We start from the raw sequence: 19,989 nt of genomic DNA on the forward strand, positions 1-19,989 counted from the left end.
GGAGACACTCCTGTAAGGTTGAGATGTGCAGGATAGGCCTCCTTCTACGACTACGGCACTCCACAATCCCACTTAGACATCCTGCTGAAAGCACTTCTTTCTAACATTCTTTCAGTGTGAAACACTGCTGTGTAAAAGAAACAAGCGCCATGCTAATGCAGGGTTCCACCTCCTCATGCTGAGAAATGCAAAGAACATGCTATCTCCAAGCAAACTGACTCCAAAGACTACAATGTTTTATTATTAAAGGTTTTTACACTTTGGTTACTTCATGTGTTTTTACTGATCGGATAGCTATCATGAAAATACCAAGTACATATGCCCTCAATGATGCAATCGAGCTGCATAGTACCTCAGAAGCCTTAAACAAAACACCTTGACTCAGTCAAGTGTAAATGCGTCTGGCGTGTGTTTCCCAAAAGGACTATTAGCCAACTATGGTCGCAAGTTCCATCGTTACAACATAGTTAAACGATTTGGTGTTTCCAGAAACCGTAGTTCTAAAGAACATTTGCAAACAGCATCTCACAGTTGTATGTTTGGAACTACAGCTCTTTACCTGTGGTTAGAAGTCCCTTATTATTTTGCTGTGTGGACATTATTTGACTTCGCTGAGGCTTCAATATATTTCAATCTGGCAACACTTTGACCACATTTACATACATTTAAGATAATGACTTATTCCGGGGTTTTGCAGAAAGTGGTGTTCTGAAACATAACGTAAACGTGAATGCAGCCTTTTAAGGGATTATTGTTGTTAAGAGAAAGTGCTTGAAAACACTTCATCACAAACCGTTTCTGTTAGAGAAAACGGCTTCTATATGTTTATGTTAACGCATAAGTGCTGTTTATATGTTTTTGAAGAATGCATGAACGTGAATTTTCTTGATAGAAAAACATGATCGTTTCTGGTTACTGCATGTAAAATGACTAGAAATAACATTTTAGCTTAGCATAAAGCTGACAAGTTACACAAGGTTTATTTCTATTTCTTCTGCTCCAAACTCACTTACTTACTTCTCTGTCTGCTCGTATGAATGTAACACATCATAAGAAAGTATTTCACCACTGTTCAAATGCACTTTGGATCGCATCATTTATATGTATAAATGTTTTCCATCTGAAAGTACTAAATATTAAATTTAACAAATGACAATAAAATGCAAAGTAATCTCTTCAGTAATCAAAATAATGTTTGAATGTAACTGTATTCTAATTATCAATGATTTTAATTGTAACTGTAGTGGAATACAGTTACTTATATTTTGTATTTTTAATACGTAATACCATTACAAGTATTCCGTTACTCTCCAACACTGCATAAACATATTACTTCTAAAAATTACATCCGTCATCAAAAAAAGAGGGAATATATTAATTTGAGTGTTCTAATGTAAATGTCAGGATATAAGACCAAATTATATTAATTAATTACATTATATAGTATTAATATTCAAAATAAGCATATCTTAATAACTTTAGAAAAATATTATGAACCTCTTATGGTGTTTAAGGCTTTAACATGTAGTTTGAGAGTGTAGGGAGACTACTTTTATTGTGTCATTCTTTGTGTATTATGCAAGTGCGCTGTCACTACTGACCTTATCTGTGATTCTCTAATAGTTGCCCACGCCTGCCACGGTCAGCGAGCCAGAGCCCACGCCTGCCACGGTCAGCGAGCCAGAGCCCGCGCCCTCGACCGTCCCAGAGCCCGCGCCCTTGACCGTCCTAGAGCCCGCGCCCTCGACCGTCCCAGAGCCCGCGCCCGTGCCCTCGACGTCCCAGAGCCTGCGCCCGAAGCCTCGACCATCCCAGAGCCCGCGCCCTCGACCGTCCCAGAGCCCGCGCCCGTAGCCTCGACCGTCCCAGAGCCCGCGCCCGTAGCCTCGACCGTCCCAGAGCCCGTGCCCTCGACCGTCCCAGAGCCCGCGCCCGTAGCCTCGACCGTCCCAGAGCCCGCGCCCGTAGCCTTGACCATCCCAGTGCCTCCCAGGGCTCCACCTCTCAAGTCTCTCGAGCCTCCCAGGGCTCCGCCTCCAAAGTCTCTCGAGTCTTCCAGGGCTCCGCCTCCAAAATCTCTCGAGCCATCCAGGGATCCGCCTCCCGAGCCTTCCAGGGCTCCGCCTCCCGAGCCTTCCAGGGTTCCACCTCCCAAGCCTTCCAGGGCTCCGTCTCTCGAGCCTCTCGAGCCTCCCAGGGCTCCACCTCCTGAGCCTCCCAGGGCTCCGCCCCTCGAGCCTCCCATGGCTTCAATTCCTGAGCCTTCCACAGCTGCTCCGCCACCCGAGCCTCCCAGGGCTCCGCCTCTCGAGCATCCTAAGACTTCACCCCTCGAGCCTTCGACGCCTCCACCTCCCAGGGCTCCACCTCTCGAGCCTCCCAGGGCTCCGCCTCTCGAGCCTCCCGAACCTTCCAGGGCTCCGCCTTCCAGGGCTCCACCCCTCGAGCCTCCCATGGTTTCAATTACTGAGCCTTCCACGGCTCTACCTCCCAGGGCTCCACCCCTTGAGCCTCCCAGGGCTCCGCCCCCTCAAGCCTCCCATGGCTTCAATTCCTGAGCCTTCCACGGCTCCGCCTCCCTCGGCTCTGCCTCCAGAGCCTTCCAGGTCACTGCCTTTAGAGCCTCCTACGGCACCACCTCCCTCAGCTCCGCCTCCCGAGCCTCCCTCGGCTCCGCCTCCTGAGCCCCCCACGGCTCCGCCTCCAGGGCCTTCCATGGTTCCGCCTCCTGAGCCTCCCACGGCTCCGCCTCCCTCGGCTCTGCCTCCAGAGCCTTCCAGGTCACTGCCTTTAGAGCCTCATACGGCGCCACCTCCCTCAGCTCCGCCTCCCGAGCCTCCCTCGGCTCCGCTTCCCTCGACTCCGCCTCCTGAGCCTCCCTCAGCTCCGCCTCCTGAGCCCCCCACGGCTCCGCCTCCTGAGCCCCCCACGGCTCCGCCTCCAGGGCCTTCCATGGTTCCGCCTCCCAGGCCCCCTGACCCTGTTCCCGACCTGTGGCCTCCTCCCAGGCCCCCTGACCCTGTTCCCGACCTGTGGCCTCCTCCCAGGCCCCCAGACCCTGTCTCTATCATGTGGCCTCCTCCCAGGCCTCCTGACCCTGTTCCAGTCTTGTGGCCTCCTCCCAGGCCCCCTGACCCTGTTCCCAACCTGTGGCCTCCTCCCAGGCCCCCTGACCCTGCCTCTATCATGTGGCCTCCTCCCAGGCCCCCTGACCCAGTCCCCGTCCTGTGGCCGCCTCCCAGGCCCTTGTGCCCCCTTGGACTGCCTGTTTTTCCCAGGTGTTCCCTTGGACTGCCTGTTTGCCGCTTGTTCCCCCTTGGACAATTTGTTTTTGTTTTTTCTTTTTTGTGCCTTTTGGAGCGTCTGGAATCCGCTCCTTAAAGCGGGGGCTCTGTCATGTTCTCTGTTGTCTTTTGTTTTTGTGCTGTTATTTTGAAGTTTAGTTTAGTTCCTGTTTCCTGTTTGGTTTTTGTAGTCCTTTTGTAGTTTCATTTTATGATTGGTTTTCCCCTGATTAGTTCTCATTCCCTGATTATTTCACCCAGGTGTTCCTTATTCCCTTGTTTGTTCCTTTCTGTATTTAAGTCCTTGGTTTCCCTGTCTCCTGTGTTAGTTCTTGCATGTTTCTGATGCTCTGTGCCAGGTCTCCCTTGTTTTGCTTGTTTCTGAGTTTTTCTTTATGTTTCTGAATAAACTGCTGCGCCTAGATCCTCATTCTCATTTATTTCAGATACAAGGTCATGCTTTCCAATGGACATTCAATTAAAAAATATATATATCTACTGCCACTACACTATACATATTCTGTACCTTCTTATTTGAGCAAAAGTCCTGTGAAAGTAGCCACAACCAATTAGCACTGAGACCCTGATTAACATTTATTAGACCCTGATTCTACAAGTGTTATTACTCCTGCAGAGGGCTTCTACTTTTCTCCTGGACTTATAACCATCTTGCTACAAACTCTCTTCTTCTGTAGCCACATAATCCATCCACCATTCCCATGCAGTCTCCTGCATGGAACTAGAACAATACAGTGATAAACAGCAGAGATGAACCTCCTGCCAAAAGATGATTGAGTGATATGTGGAGAGTCAGCGGGAATTGTAGTGTAAACGCCACACTGTGCAGTCTTTTAAAGTGAATTTAAAGCACACACCTGCATTTGGATCCCTCCAAATCTCTTGTATCAGTACACAGCCGATCGAAAGAAAGCTGTGCAAATGTTTCTGGCTCTAAATATCGATAGGCCAAGTTCAAATGAAGAGCTAAAATGTGGGGGTAGCCTAAACAAGTTACATGTTAGGCATGTTATGTAATCAGTTTCTGGAAGGATTTTGGAAGTAACGAGTAAAGTATTGTTGAATTTACACCACAATTGGGATGGGTATTGCATGTAATTTGAGTACTCTAACCCACAAAAAACGAGCAATCGACATCAATGAAAATTGGTGTGTTAAAAGTTTTAATTTTATTCTGAAACGTTACCAGGAATTGTTTTTTTAATAAAATACCTTCAACAAATTTATTTTCTTTTGAGAAAAAAATGAAATGAACAATATGCATTAATTATAATGGGAGAAGCAAATGATAAAAAAAAAAACATTAGGTTATTTCACCATTGGCGTAACTACTGGAAGTGCAGGCGGGGCAGCCGCACTGGGGACATGGTCTAAGGGGCCCATGATGACCGGGCCCTAATATAAAATGCTAATTTGTCTACAGTATTATCACTTTCCTCGGCATACAACACATGCAAACAAAACAACTATTTAAGAGGTACTGCTTTGTTATTATAGCTGGTCTACACACAATATATCTCATCCATGGTGACTTTTTTATTTTGAATCTGATAATTTCTAAATTATTATTAATTGTCAACATAACATTTTACTCTAACACTAATTAAAATATTTTATTAGAAATTACTCATTTTAAGTGATACATTGAACGACATTTTTCGTTCATTAATTGTAGGGATACTATTATTGGGCATCTCCAGCATGAACGTTTAGCTGACCAAGCAAACTTTGTCTGTAATATCAGGTAAACTTGAAATGTCCTTTCATTTTGTTCAGGAGAAAGCTGATAATAGTGTCATAAAGAAACTGACAGTAAATTAATCTAGTCCCCAAAACATGGCTATGCTTATAACAGTCATTACAGAGCTGAGATATTCTTCTAAAAATCTTTGTTTGTGTTCTGCAGATGAAATAAAATCATACACACATCCCTTTAATGTATGTGGTGTTACAGCAATGTAAATCGACCCTTTAGGAAAATAGGGAATTCTATTTGGACTACGTCCTGTGTGTTTAGACAAAGTCTTTTTAAGAAAGTTACTTGGCGGCTGTCACGTTCACTGTTGTCTTTTGTTTTTGTACTGTTATTTTGAAGTTTAGTTTAATTCCTGTATCCTGTTTTGGTTTTTGTAGTCCTTTGTAGTTTCTTTTATGCTGTCATGTTCCCTGTTGTCTTTTGTTTTTGTACCGTTATTTTGAAGTTTAGTTTAGTTCCTGTTTCCTGTTTGGTTTTTGTTGTCCTCTGTAGTTTCTTTGTTTCATTGGTGTTCCCCTGATTGGTTATCTTTCTCTGATTGTTTCCTCCAGGTGTCCCTCATTCCCTTGTTTGTTCCCTCCTGTATTTAAACCTGGTTCTTTGTTCAGTCTTTGTCGATCGTTGTTGAATGTTGAATGTTGCTGTTTTGTTCATGTTCACTGCTCTTGTCTCCTTCCTGGTCGTTTGAGGTTTCATTGACCCTGTGGATGTTTTCCCAACCAGTGTTTGCCCCTCTATGTTCTCCCGTGTTTTAGTTTCCTTTTCCCATTGTGGACCTTTTATTTTGTTCCTGTGTTGTATCTTTATTGTTTGCCCGTTAATAAAGCCGCGTCTGGATCCTCACCTCTCGTCTGCCTTCTCCTGACTTCCCTATTCGTGACAGCGGCCATCTTTGGAACGCTCATGGGCAGCTATTTTTCTATGTAAACATTCAAGCAGCATGCCAGTACAGCTCCTATCTACTTGAAAGGGGAAAGACCAAACTCTCCAAAATGGTTGGTCAAGATTACGATCAAAAAACATAATAAAAATCAACAGTTAGCACTCTAAAACAAGACTGACAACTGTATTCTTCTGCTGTATAAACTTAGCCAGAGAGACAAAGGCAAAGAGAAAGAAAAAAGATATAAGGATTGGGAACAGGGAAGACTGAAGAGATATGAGGAGAAAGAGGAGGGAGGGAGACTCGTTTGCTGCACATGCGTACTGGTTTGCTTCTGACCCAGATTGGGAGAAGGTAGCATAGCATCACGCACCTTTGATGGAGGACTTTTTACAAGGGCCGTTTGAAGTTGCACAATTAATGCGTGCTTCACACATGAAGGGGCCATCTGAACACTCATACGCAGACGGGAGGCGGGCTTTCAAGTACACAATTAGGCAGATGAACCAATCAGCAGAGTTAGCTGGGTTGATAAAGTCGTCAAATCAGGCCACAGCAAATACATGATAAACATTGGAGAGACAGACAGATCTACTGGATTTCTGAATCACAGAAAGCTCCCGATTTTGCATGGCCTCATTAGGTCTGAGCTCCGCGCCATTCCACCGTGTCCTCTATGCTCTAAACATCCAAAGTATTTATGTTAAAGAGGCTAAATTTAGTCTCTCTCTTTCTCTCAACCTCTTCCATTCTTCTATCCCAGTGTTACTTTTATTATGTTTTGAACCACTTTGTGGCAGCATGTTATTTTTACCCCAGTCCACTTCCTGTGTTTTGCTCTAATGATTTAGAAAATGTGATGCCAAAGATTCCTAAAAGTCCTTCTGTTAGAAGGTGCATCCTCTGCCATGTCCAAGTGTCAGTTCATCAAAAAAAATTAAATGCTGTCATTATTTACTCACCATTATGTCATTATGTTGTTCTAAACCTGTATTTGTTTTTTCACGAAACAATAGGAGAAACCTAAGATCAAAGGACTTATTTACTACAGACCCATCGCTCTGACGTCTGTGGTCATGAAGTCATTTGCTTATCGAGCAAACAGGTCTGTGGATGATGGAGTCAACATGGGATTGCATCATATCCTGCAACATCTGGAAAGACCAGGGACAAAAGCAAAGATCGTTTTTGTGGACTTCAGTTCAGCTTTCAACACCATCAGCTCTCCTAGGGAATAAATTAACCCAGCTCTCTGTTCCCACGTCTATCTGTCAGTGGATCACCAGCTTTCTGACAGACAGGCAGCAGCTAGTGAGACAGGGGAAATTCACTTCCAGCACATGTACAATCAGCACTGGTGACCCCCAGGGATGTGTGCTCTCCCCACTACTCTTCTCCCTGTATACAAATGACTGCATCACCAAGGACCCCTCTGCCAAGCTACTGAAGTTTGCAGACAACACTACTGTCATCGGCCTCATCCAAGATGATGATGAGTCAGTATACAGAAGGGAGGGGGAATGGCTGGCTCACTGGTGCAGTCATGACAAACTGGAGCTCAACACACTCAAAACAGTGGAGATGATTGTGGACTTTAGGAGGAACACCCCAACACTGAATCATTCATGTTCCTGGCCACTACCATCCCACAGGACCTGAAGTGGGAGACCCACATTGACTCCATTGTGAAAAAGGCCCAACAGAGGTTGTGCTTCCTTCGCCAGTTGAGGAAGTTCAACCTGCCACAGGCTCTGCTAATCCAGTTCTGTCCTCTGCACTTCAGTGACTGTCTGGTTTGTTGCAGCTACGAAATCGGACAGCAGAAGACAACAAAGGACGGTTTGGACTGCTGAGCGGATTATTGGTTGCCCCCTGCCCTCCGTTCAAGAACTGTACTCTTCCACAGTGAGGAAAAGGGCTGGAAAAATCATTCTGGACCCGACTCTCCCAGCACACTACCTTTTTGAACTGTTGCCTTCTGGATGGCGCTACAGAGCACTGAACACCAGAACCGTCAGACACAGGAACAGTTCTTTCCCTCAGACTATCCATCTCATGAACAGTTAAAACTGCCCCATTGAGCAATAATTATGTGCAATAAACAGCTTTTTGTCAATTATAATTATATAAAATTAAGTAATTTATATTTATTTAAAATATCCTAACTCTTCTGTCATCTTCTAACAGATTTATATTTGTACATATGTACTGTATATGTATTTGAAGTCAGACGTTTACATACACCTTATCCAAATACATTTAAACTCAGTTGTTCACAATTCATGACATTTAATCGTAGAAAACATTCCCTGTTTTAGGTCAGTTAGGATCACTACTTTATTTTAAGAATGTGAAATGTCAGAATAATAGTAGAGAGAATTATATATTTCAGCTTTTATATCTTTCATAATAATAATTATAATAAAACGTTTTTTCTATAGCGCCTTTAAAAGTAGCATCTCAAAGTGCTTTACAATAGAAAATTAAAATACATTAATACAAGAAAACATTCAATTAGAAAAAAATATATAATACGATAATAATCACATAATAACCACAGAAAAGCAACCCTAAAAAAGTGAGTTTTAAGAGAAGATTTAAAAATACAAAAATATTCAGCATGTCTAACCTCAGAGGGAAGAGAGTTCCACAGTTTTGGAGCAAAAGAAGAGAACGCCCTGTCACCTATAGAAGGTAGACGAGTAGGAGGTACAGTTAAAAAAAACAGATTCGGAGGAGCGGAGAGCACGCATTGGAGTGTAGGGTGTTAAAAGTTCAGACAAGTATTGAGGGGCCAAACCATGCAAAGCCTTGTAGGTAAGCATGAGAATTACACGAAACTTGGCAGGGAGCCAGTGCAAGGACTCCAAGACAGGAGTGATGTGATCACCTGTCCTGGTCCTAGTCAAGATACTAGCAGCAGAGTAAAGCATTGCAATAATCAATACGAGAAAATAGTATTGATCAGTTTTTCAGCCACAGAGAAAGCTAACATGGGGTGCAGTCTTGCAATGTTTCTGAGATGGAAGAATGATGTTTTAACAGTATTCTTGACATGAGGATCAAATGTTACATTTGCATCAAATATCATCCCCAAATTTTTCAATTTTGTTTGAAGCTCCAGAGCACAGCCATTCATAACATTCCCAGTGGGTCAGAAGTTCACATACACTTTGTTAGTATTTGGTAGCATTGCCTTTAAATTGTTTAACTTGGGTCAAACATTTTGGGTAGACTTCCACAAGCTTCTCACAATAAGTTGCTGGAATTTTGGCCCCAATCAGATTGAGGTCAGGGCTTTGTGATGGCCACTCCAATACTTTTTGTTGTCCCTAAGCCATTATGCCACAACTTTGGAGGTATACTTGTGGTCATTGTCCATTTGGAAGACCCATTTGCGACCGAGCTTTAACATCCTGACTGATATATCGAGATGTTTCTTCAATATATCCACATAATTTTCCTTCCTCATGATGCCATCTATTTTGTGAAGTGCACCAGTCCCTCATGCGGCAAAGCACTCCGACAAAATGATGCTGCCACCCCCATGCGTCACGGTTGGGATGGTGTTCACCCTTTTTCCTACAAATATAACGATGGTCATTAAGGCCAAACATTTCAATTTTTGTTTCATTAGACCAGAGGACATTGTGAGATGCATTAAGAAGGAGACACATTCTGTCTCCTAGAGATGAACGTAGTTTGGTGCAAAAAGTGCAATTCAATCTCAGAACAACATCAACAAAGGACCTTGTGAAGATGCTGAATGAAACAGGTAGGAAAGTATCTATATCCACAGTAAAGCTGGCCCTATATCAACATAACCCGAAAGCCTGCTCAGCAAGGAAGTAGCCACTGCTCCAAAACTGCCATGTCAGGAGGAGGAGGGCGGGGCCGGGCCGTGAGTACACCCGCCCGGCCCTCAATTGGGCTAATCAGCTGAGGAGGGGAACTGCCACATCCGGATGCCTTTATCCCTCTCCTTGATGAATAACAACTAAATTTGGTCTTAAAGCTTTTTCTTTTTTTTTTTGGTCATTTTAGCAGTTTGACAGCCATGATAACTATAAACTGTATGGAAAAGAGCAGTGTGAATGTTAGTTTAAAATTTAAGTAACACTTTCCAATAAGGTTGTATTTATTAACATTAGTTACCAACTGTACATCAGTTAACATGAACTACCAAAGAAAAATTATTTTACAGCATTCATTCATCTTGATGTTAATTTCTACATAATACTACGGTAATCATTTTTGTTTTACATTAAAAGCTGTATATGTTAACATTTGTTAGCTCATGTGCAATATGAACAAACATGAACCTAACAATGAACAACAGCATTTTTGATACATTAACATAAAAATGCAATACATTTCATTGTTCATTATTAGTTCATAATATCGAATGCATTTATTTATATTAACAAATAGAACCTTCAGTAACTGTTAAGTTTTACTAAAAGAATACAGGTTTAATACTCTCACAACATGAGAGTAAGTGGAAAATTAAATGAAACTATTCCTTTAAGTGAAGATATATGAAAAATAATGTGTGACACAATAATGGGAGAGTGTGATTTTAGCTCGAGGTCCTGCTCAGGACATAGATGACGGCATTTATGTTCCATTTTACATTGTGTGTGTGTGCGTGCGTGCGTGTATTTGTGTGTGCATGATCAAGTTAATGTCTGTAGTGACCCACAACGTGTGTGTGTGTGTATGTGTGACATATGTGTGTGTGAGTGACTATGTGTGTGAGTGTTTGTGCTATTGTGTGGGAGGAAACAGTTTTCATCATCTTCCTGCAGACCTGTATCACCACATTTCATATGAGATTGCCTCCCTCTCTCTCTCTCTCTCTCTCTCTCTCTCTCTCTCTCCATTGCATCATTCAGGTGGGTGATGAAGTTGATTAGTTCAGTATCTGGTTAGATGGGCAGCACTTTAGTTAGTGCTCACCTCACAGTAGGTCTACGATTATTAGATAAAATAGCAACAATTGCGATTATCAAACCACAAAAGCTGCAGTTTAATTGAATAAATATATAGTCTGCATGTGCACAGGTCTGTTCTCTGTAGTGTAGTATTACACATTCTCAAACCACACGTGAGGCTAATGAGCTGGGCACGTAAAATTTACATCACTCTACATTCACTAATTGCACATTTGTTTAATTGCAAATATGCCTGTTCGCTGAAAGTTACAATTCAAATGTAAAGTTACTTCATAACACCATGTGTTTGTGGACAGAAGAGTGGATAAGAGCACTTCAGAAATGTCTACCACCAAAATAAAAGCTTCAACCAAAAGACCTGCATTGCTATGCCACATGCAGAATAAGAAAATATTATTCTCTATCTGAGCTCTATCTCCCAGAGCTCAGTATACTGTAAAAGCAGCCTCAAACTCTCACATGTATGAAACAACATCTACTCTTAGTATTTTTGTAGTATGCAGTATGAAAACTGTGCACACAGTATGCATATTTTCACTATGCATGGATGAGCCTACTGCAAATGGCAACTTTATGGAGCTAGAACAGTGACTAAATATCTGAACCTGGATTTTGTTTATTTGAATTCTAGACATGTGACATCAATTAAAATTGTGAATGTTTGTGGCATATTTTATAAAATTGTATTTTATAGTATATTTTTTGTATATTATTTATTTATTATTTATGTATATTATTTATGTTTTAGAGGTGTGATTAGCAGTAAATATTCCAACGAAAAAATTACAGGTTCAGATTCATAACTCAAATACTAAGTTTGCCTATTCTGATAATCTCTTTTTCCCCAGAGAAGCGGAATAGAATACGGAAGCTTGACCTTTGGATTAGTCTGTTTACAATATTAATTATTTTAAAGAAATTAAACTACAATTTCATTATATGAATATTTACAGGTAATACCACCTCTAAAATATAAATTGTCTAATGTCTAGAATTCAAATGAACAAAAATCTAATTCTTGTACTTTAGTCATTCTTCTAGCTCCATACCATAGTTAAAGCTCCATATACAAAAATTATATTAGTTAATGTCACGATTCACTGTTGTCTGCCCTGTGTTTCTCCCCTGTTATCTGTTCCCGGACTAAACTTCCCATAATTCCCTGCTCTTATCACTGCCAGCTGTCCCTCATTGTTCCTCACCTGTGTTTAATGTTCTCATTAGTCTTTGTGTATTTAATGCCCTGATTTCTGTTCAGTATTGTCAGTTGTTGAATGTATACATGTCTTGTTCCAAGCTCTGTTCTTAGTTACCTGTGTTTTTGTTTTATTCTGAGTTACCTGGTTCATCTTTTGTTTTCATTAAAAGCTGCATTTAGATACTCACTCCTCATCTGCCTCGTAACAGTTAACATAAACTAACAATGAACAATAGTTTTTCAGCACTGATTAATCTTTGTTAATGTACATTTCTTCATATATACTGTACACATTCATTTTTAACATTAAAAGTTTTTTAAGTTAAAACATTAGATAATGCATTATAAACTAACATGAATTAACAATGAACAATAGTACATTTATAAAATAATATTAACTAGATTAATAAATGCTGTAAATATTTTACCTAATGCATGTACTAATGTTAACAAATAGAACTTTATTGTAAAGTGTTTGTGACAAGGGCGTGGCTGGGCCGAGAGGAGAGAGAGAGAGAGAGAGACTCACGTGGCACTGTGTGTGTGTCATTATGTTTCAGTTTATGTTGGTGACTCATTAAAGTTTTGTTGATTGTTAATTTGCTTCCTGCTTCCTCCTTTCCCGAACCTTGTTACAGTGTTGTATTTATTTATTTTCAAGAGGACAAATGGATTTCACTCTCTGAATTAAATATGCATGTAATGAGGTCACGTCACGTGTCAACGTGTGATAAAGGCAATGAGGTCATGTGACATTATACTGTTTGCAATGGTTATGTGTTACGTGTTACATAATGAATACTGTTTCACTTTTTTTTTTTTTTAAGTAGGCAATATTCAGTATATATTGCTGCGCAGTATGCAGCACTCCATTATTCCTCTCCATTCCAAACATATCCTGTGCATGCTCCTGTGTGTGAGAGAGACTAATTTATTGTCATCCGGATATTCTATACAGAAAAGTTGACCCTGATACCAGTATACTGTAAATAACTACTACAGAAATAGTAAGGGTAGTATAGTGGTAGCCTGGGAGATTTCTGGGATACAACCACAAGCACATCCATCAATTTATCTACTGTCAAGTGCCTAATTCCCTGTCTATCCCACTTCTCATCCTGTGTCTCCTTCACACATTGCACATCTCTTTTCTTTCACCTCCTCTCATTTCATTTATTGCCAGGCTCCTGTCAACACTCACTCTCAGTTTCTCTGTCGGGCTTTTAACATCCCGTTCATGTTGTGTGTCGGCGGGAGGCATGCATGAATTAACACAGACGGAGAAATTGTCCATCTTTGAAGCAGTTTGAATTATGCTGTAGTTCTTGCTGAGTGCTTTGAACGTATGCAAACAGTATTTGCTTTTTTTAAAGCCACTGCATTCTCATGAGCCAGGAACACCGATTAGTACCGATCATAAAAAAACACAGTGCATGCAATTAACATAACCTGTTATTATTGCGCATTACTACATTCCTTTAGGAGACAGATGGCAGTGAGCTGTGTTCTATCTAACGGTGAATGCAGCACATAATAGCTTGTTACTCCCAGTTACTCACTGTGTGCTTGTGTTTAATTATGTTAAGCGTTGCATTTTCAAACACTACCTTTACTCTCTTCTTCACAAACAAAAAAGCTCCAAAATGTACCATGGTATTATTGTACTATTTTATACATAGTATCATTTTAGTACCATAATATTTGGACATGTACCATGGTATACTTTGAAATACCTTGATACTTATAAATAATTAACCAAAGCAAGCATTTTCCAAACACTCTCTTATCGTCATTAAAAAAGTACCATGGTTTTATCATGCTCTTTTGGACATGGTACCATGGTAATACTTTGGTATTCTATGAAATAACTTGTACTTCATAGTTTCACATAAATAATGATCCCAAGCATGGCATCTTGCTAACAAAAAGTACTACGCTACTATGTTTTGTACTATGTAACATGGTCATTTTGTGGATTATAGGACATGTATCATGGTAATAACATGTTTTTGGACATGTACCATTGTAATAGCATGGTTTATAGGACACGTACCCTGGTATTAGCATGTTTTTGACATGTACCATGGTAATAGCATGTTTTTTGACATGTACCATGGTAATAGCATGTTTTAGGACATTTATCATTGTAATAACATGTTTTTTGACATGTACCATGGTAATAGCATGTTTTTTGACATGTACCATGGTAATAGCATGTTTTTGACATGTACCATGGTAACAGCATGTTTTAGGACACGTACCATGGTAATAACATGTTTTTTGACATGTACCATGGTAATAGCATGTTTTTTGACATGTACCATGGTAATAGCATGTTTTAGGACACGTACCATGGTAATAACATGTTTTTTGACATGTACCATGGTAATAGCATGTTTTTTGACATGTACCAGGGTAATAGCATGTTTTAGGACACGTACCATGGTAATAACATGTTTTTGACATGTACCATGGTAATAGCATGTTTTAGGACACGTACCATGGTAATAACATGTTTTTTTACATGTACCATGGTAATAACATGTTTTTTGACATGTACCATGGTAATAGCATGTTTTAGGACACATACCATGTTAATAACATGTTTTTGACATGTACCATGGTAATAGCATGTTTTAGGACCCGTACCATGGTAATAACATGTTTTTTGACATGTACCATGGTAATAGCATGTTTTGGGACACGTACCATGGTAATAACATGTTTTTTGACATGTACCATAGTAATAGCATGTTTTGGGACATGTACCATTGTAATAGCATGTTTTAGGACATGTACCATGGTAATAACATGTTTTTGGACATGTACCATGGTAATAGCATGTTTTTGGACACATACCATGGTAATAACATGTTTTTGACATGTACCATGGTAATAACATGTTTTTGGACATGTACCATGGTAATAGCATGTTTTAGGACACATACCATGGTAATAACATGTTTTTGACATGTACCATGGTAATAGCATGTTTTAGGACACGTACCATGGTAATAACATGTTTTTTGACATGTACCATGGTAATAGCATGTTTTGGGACATGTAGCATTGTAATAGCATGTTTTAGGACACGTACCATGGTAATAACATGTTTTTGGACATGTACCATGGTAATAGCATGTTTTGGGACACGTACCATGGTAATAACATGTTTTTGGACATGAACCATGGTAATAGCATGTTTTGGGACACGCACCATGGTAATAGCATGTTTTTGGACACGTACCATGGTAATAGCATGTTTTGGGACACGTACCATGGTAATAGCATGTTTTGGGACATGTACAATGGTTATAACATATTTTTGAACATGTACCAATAGCATGTTTTTGGACATGTGCCATCATAATAGCATGTTTATAGACATGTACCATGGTAATATTGTGGTTTATTGGACATGTACCATGGTAATAGGCCACAATGTTTTTGGACATGAACCATGGTAATAATATGTTTTTGGATATGCACCATGTTAATTTCATGTTTTTGGACATGTACCATGGTAATAACATGTTTTTGGACAGGTACTATGGTAATATCATGGTTTATAGGACATGCCCTATGGTAATGTGATGTTTTTGGATATGTACCATTGTAATATCATGGTTTATAGGACATGCACCATGTTAATATCATGTTTGTGGACTTGACCCATGGTAATAGCATGTTTTTAGACATGTACTATGGTAATAGCATGTTTTTGGACATTTACTACGGTAATATCATGGTTTATAGGACATGCACCATGGTAATATTATGTTTTAGAGATGTACCATGGTAATAGCATGTTTTTAGACATGTACCATCGTGATAACACGGTTTATAGGGCATGCACCATGGTAATAGCATGTTTTAAGACATGTACTTTGGTAATAGCATGTTTTGGACATGTACCATGGTAACACTATGGCATTGTTTAAACTACCTAGTATGTACAGTAAATATAATGTTATATGAATTAATATGATACCACTCTGTACCATGGTATATATCAAAGAACCATGGTATTAGCATCTCATACTATACCATGGTACTGCCAGTCAGCCAATGTACTGTTTTCATAAGGTTTTATCTGGGCACTCGTGCTGTTTCTCATGTCTTTTGCATCCTCTAAATACCTTTCTCACCTTTACAATGGTTGATTTCTGTGTATGCCACGTTGCCATCTATATGTTCACTTACTCTCATACACCCCTTGCCTAAAGCCAATTATCCAGGCCACCTAATGGTTAATATTACATAAATGTGACACATATGCCACAGTATGATTATTTCATGCAGAATGGCATATGTTGCTAAATAATTACAGGCGGCCAAACTCCAGGGTTGAGGGATAGCCCCTTACAGTACACACATACTGTACACTCTCCCTCTCTATCCAAAGCACACTCACTTTACACACTATGGTGGTCAAAACGTGTCCGTTCAGTTATCTTCCATAATCCAAACGCAATTCAAGTGTTCATCACATACTCAGAGATGCTTATTTAGCTTGTGGTGGCTGTTTCGTGTGCACAAGAATTGCTGAAGTCTAATTAACCCTTCTCTCCACTAACCACCCACACCATACATCCACAAACACATCAGATATTCCCACATCAAGTGATGCTGCAGTGCCCAGCATCCTAACTAGGGCTACACAATTGCTTGAAAAAATAACCACGTTTACAAATACAGTTGCTGCAATTAACTAATCGTGCAAAGTGTCAATTACAGCACTCTATTTGAGGCTTGTTGCCTCAAAATGTTATCAATACAATGTATTTTTTGTCCGTTGTGTGCAAGTTCAATGCTGCTATGACAAATTAGTAGCATTTAAAATAGTCTTGTTTTGTAGAATTCTTGCATTGTTCACTTTCTGTTTGCAGTTTATTCCAAATTTGTCATGACATGCAAATAATGTCATTCAGGTACACAGTTTTTAGCTGGTTTTGGATGTGCGGCCTACATAAAGAACATGCCATGCAGTTACCCCACAAAAAATAAGCATTTGAATATAAATTAAATTAATCAAAATAATCGCAAGTACAATGTCAACAGCAATAATTGCCAATAATTGTGATTTATTTTATTGTCATAATCGTGCAGCCCTAATCCGAACTATATCCCTCCAGTGGGTGATATGGTTACAGCATACACCATATCCAAACATTCATTTACAGCTTACAGTGAATGCATGCATGGTATAGTTAAGGTTTGAGAAGTGCTTAAAAGAACATTTTGGGTTCAATTTTAACCTTAATTGACAACATTTGTAGCATACTTTTTATTACCACAAAAATTCATTTCGACAAAAATCGAGGTTGCAGTAAAGCACTTACAATGGAATTGAATGGGGCCAATGAGTAAATGTTAATATACTCACTTTTTAAAAAATATAGCCACAAGTCATAAACTACATGTGTGTTAAAGTGCTTTTAGTGTGATAAAATAGCTTAATAACCTTTTCTGTGCAAAGTTATACAACTTTGTTGCATGACGTGGCAATGCTGTAAATCCTGAAACCCCCAAACGACTTTACAGCTCAAATAATACACAAGTTTTGAAAGAAGACAATGTAAGTGCTTTTATAAGCTTTCTATAAGCGTCACAATTCTGCTTTTAACCCCTCCAAAAATTGGCCCCTTTCACTTCCATTGTAAGTACCTTACAGGAACTTCGATTATTGCTTTTTTTAATAAGGGACGAGTTGAAATAATTTTTTGTGGTAATCAACATTATGCCACAAATGCTGTCGATTGAGCTTAACTTGCATCAAGCTATTCCTTTAACCATTTTGTGCATCATCATTCATCTTATCATTAATACAATACTGCAATTCAACTTGTTTTTTTTTTAAGTAGCCTAATATTTAGATTTAATGCCATTGTGATGTGCTGCCTTTCTTATGGTGTCTCCCTGTGTAACACTGTACCTATAATCGATCAAATGCTTCAGAATGATGCGTGAATGACATTATTGAGCTTTAGTGAAGGCATGCATGTGTATAATTAAGATGCGTATGATGGGCATAGTTTACATCTGCATATCATCATCATCATTACATATATAGAGCTGCGACGCTCAGAATACAGCTTGTTTTTTGCAATAATATTTAGATTGAATCCCATTGGGATGTGAATCCTGTGTGTCGCCTTGTTTACAGTGTCTCTCTTTGTAACGCTGTATCAAACGAATCGATAAACTGCTTCAGAATGCTACCTCATATAGGCCATTTGTGCGAGGATGTCCGTGTCAGTACACAAACGAGCTGACTTTGCGAGCATCCCAGCGCATTTGCCCTGCTTGACACGAGCGCGCTCATGTCGCCTACATTTTTAAGGCATTGTACATTTCACATCATTACACGCATAAATATATACGGTAACTCACGCGATCATCTCGTTATCTGAGCGCTGGTATCTACCCAATAAGCGCGCGCACCGACACGCGTACAGTAGAAAGCAAAAATACATGAAATAATGTATGAATGCAATGCAAAAGCACGCTACCTTTAAGTCGTCCTTTCGCTGTCATCCTCAAAGTGCCAACAATATTTCATTGGAACGAGATGTTAATCTCTCTCTCTCTCTCTCTCTCGCTCGCTATCTCTCTCTCTTTCTCTCTCTCTCTCTCTCGCTCGCTCGCTCGCTCGCTATCTCTCTCTCTCTCTCTCGCTCTCTCTCGCTCGCTCTCTCTCGCTCGCTCTCTCTCTCTCTCTCTCGCTCGCTCTCTCTCGCAGCCTCCGATTCGCTCAAGAGAAGCGCCTCGCCTGCATCAGCATCACTGAGCAAATCGGGAGTCTTATTGGGTTGCCAATCTCAAAAGAGTTTTTTTTTTTTGTGCAAACACACCATTTCTCCTCTATTATTTGATCAATCATCAAACGCGTGAAAAATAGCTTCAGTAAACACGGATGTGTCTTCCGTAAAGCATATATCAAAACAACCAGTATGACCATCATAGAGACAGTATAAACATTGCATATAATATTTAGCACCGCGCACTCACATTTAATGACGCGGTCGGAAGGGTTTAAACCCATGTCTGCGTTGGACATCTTCATGGGTTGTTGTAGATACCGGGGAAAGTGCGCCAACTCCTAACGGGCGAGTGTACGGTGTTCGGTGCTGCGGGATGCGCTGGCTGCAGAAGCAGCATCACTTAGTGCATCTCTCCTCCGTCCACCGTTGGTCAGTGGGGAAGATAGATAGATAGATAGATAGATAGATAGATAGATAGATAGATAGATAGATAGATAGATAGATAGATAGATAGATAGATAGATAGATAGATAGATAGATAGATGGACGGATGGATGGAGCGGCAGGAGGGGGGCTGGGAGACTTGTGCTCGGTTCAGGGTATCCTCAGCTCGTTGCAGCACCACCCCGACATGGCGAATGCAGGAACTCCCACGCTTTGACTTGCAGGGACTGCCTCATACCGCCATCACGCGGAGGCTGATTCGGGGGTTTCCCTGCGCACGAGATAAGCGAGCCAGCGCGCGCCGAGACCTTGTTGCTGCTTTATTGACGTCAGGCATTTTAATACTTCATTGTCTGGATGTACATTAATTGTATGAAATACAAGAAAAAGAAGCTCAGTATTATCTATCTATCTATCTATCTATCTATCTATCTATCTATCTATCTATCTATCTATCTATCTATCTATCTATCTATCTATCTATCTTTACAATAATAAGTTCAGACTTAAAATATGATTTTTTTAGCTTGTTCAATTTACTTAATTAAAATTAACCAATGCAACACGTCTGATTTCACTCTGTTCTATTACATTTGTAAAATGGAAGTTTACTTAATCCATTTGAGTTGGGACTATACATGAATATATTTTTGTGGTGTTTTCGCAGCATAGATGATACTACGTCTA

General features: G+C 40.2%; 1 protein-coding gene across 3 annotated transcripts in view; it reads right to left on the bottom strand.

Moving 5' to 3' along the window:
• LOC127663521 (protein phosphatase 3 catalytic subunit alpha-like) overlaps positions 1-19,183 on the bottom strand; it is a 79,581-nt gene extending 60,398 nt beyond the window's left edge. For 2 of the 3 annotated variants that reach the window (XM_052155136.1, XM_052155134.1), the window contains exon 1: positions 19,106-19,183. In XM_052155136.1, coding sequence (XP_052011096.1) covers positions 19,106-19,160 — 55 coding nt within the window. In that variant the 5' untranslated portion in view covers positions 19,161-19,183. Of the gene's footprint in view, positions 1-18,606; positions 18,731-19,105 lie in introns of those variants that run through there. The other variant, XM_052155135.1, reaches the window with a different exon arrangement.
• Positions 19,184-19,989: the final 806 nt, after the last annotated feature.

The sequence above is a fragment of the Xyrauchen texanus genome, chromosome 23 (genome assembly GCF_025860055.1).
Source record: "Xyrauchen texanus isolate HMW12.3.18 chromosome 23, RBS_HiC_50CHRs, whole genome shotgun sequence".
Lineage (NCBI taxonomy): Eukaryota > Metazoa > Chordata > Actinopteri > Cypriniformes > Catostomidae > Xyrauchen > Xyrauchen texanus.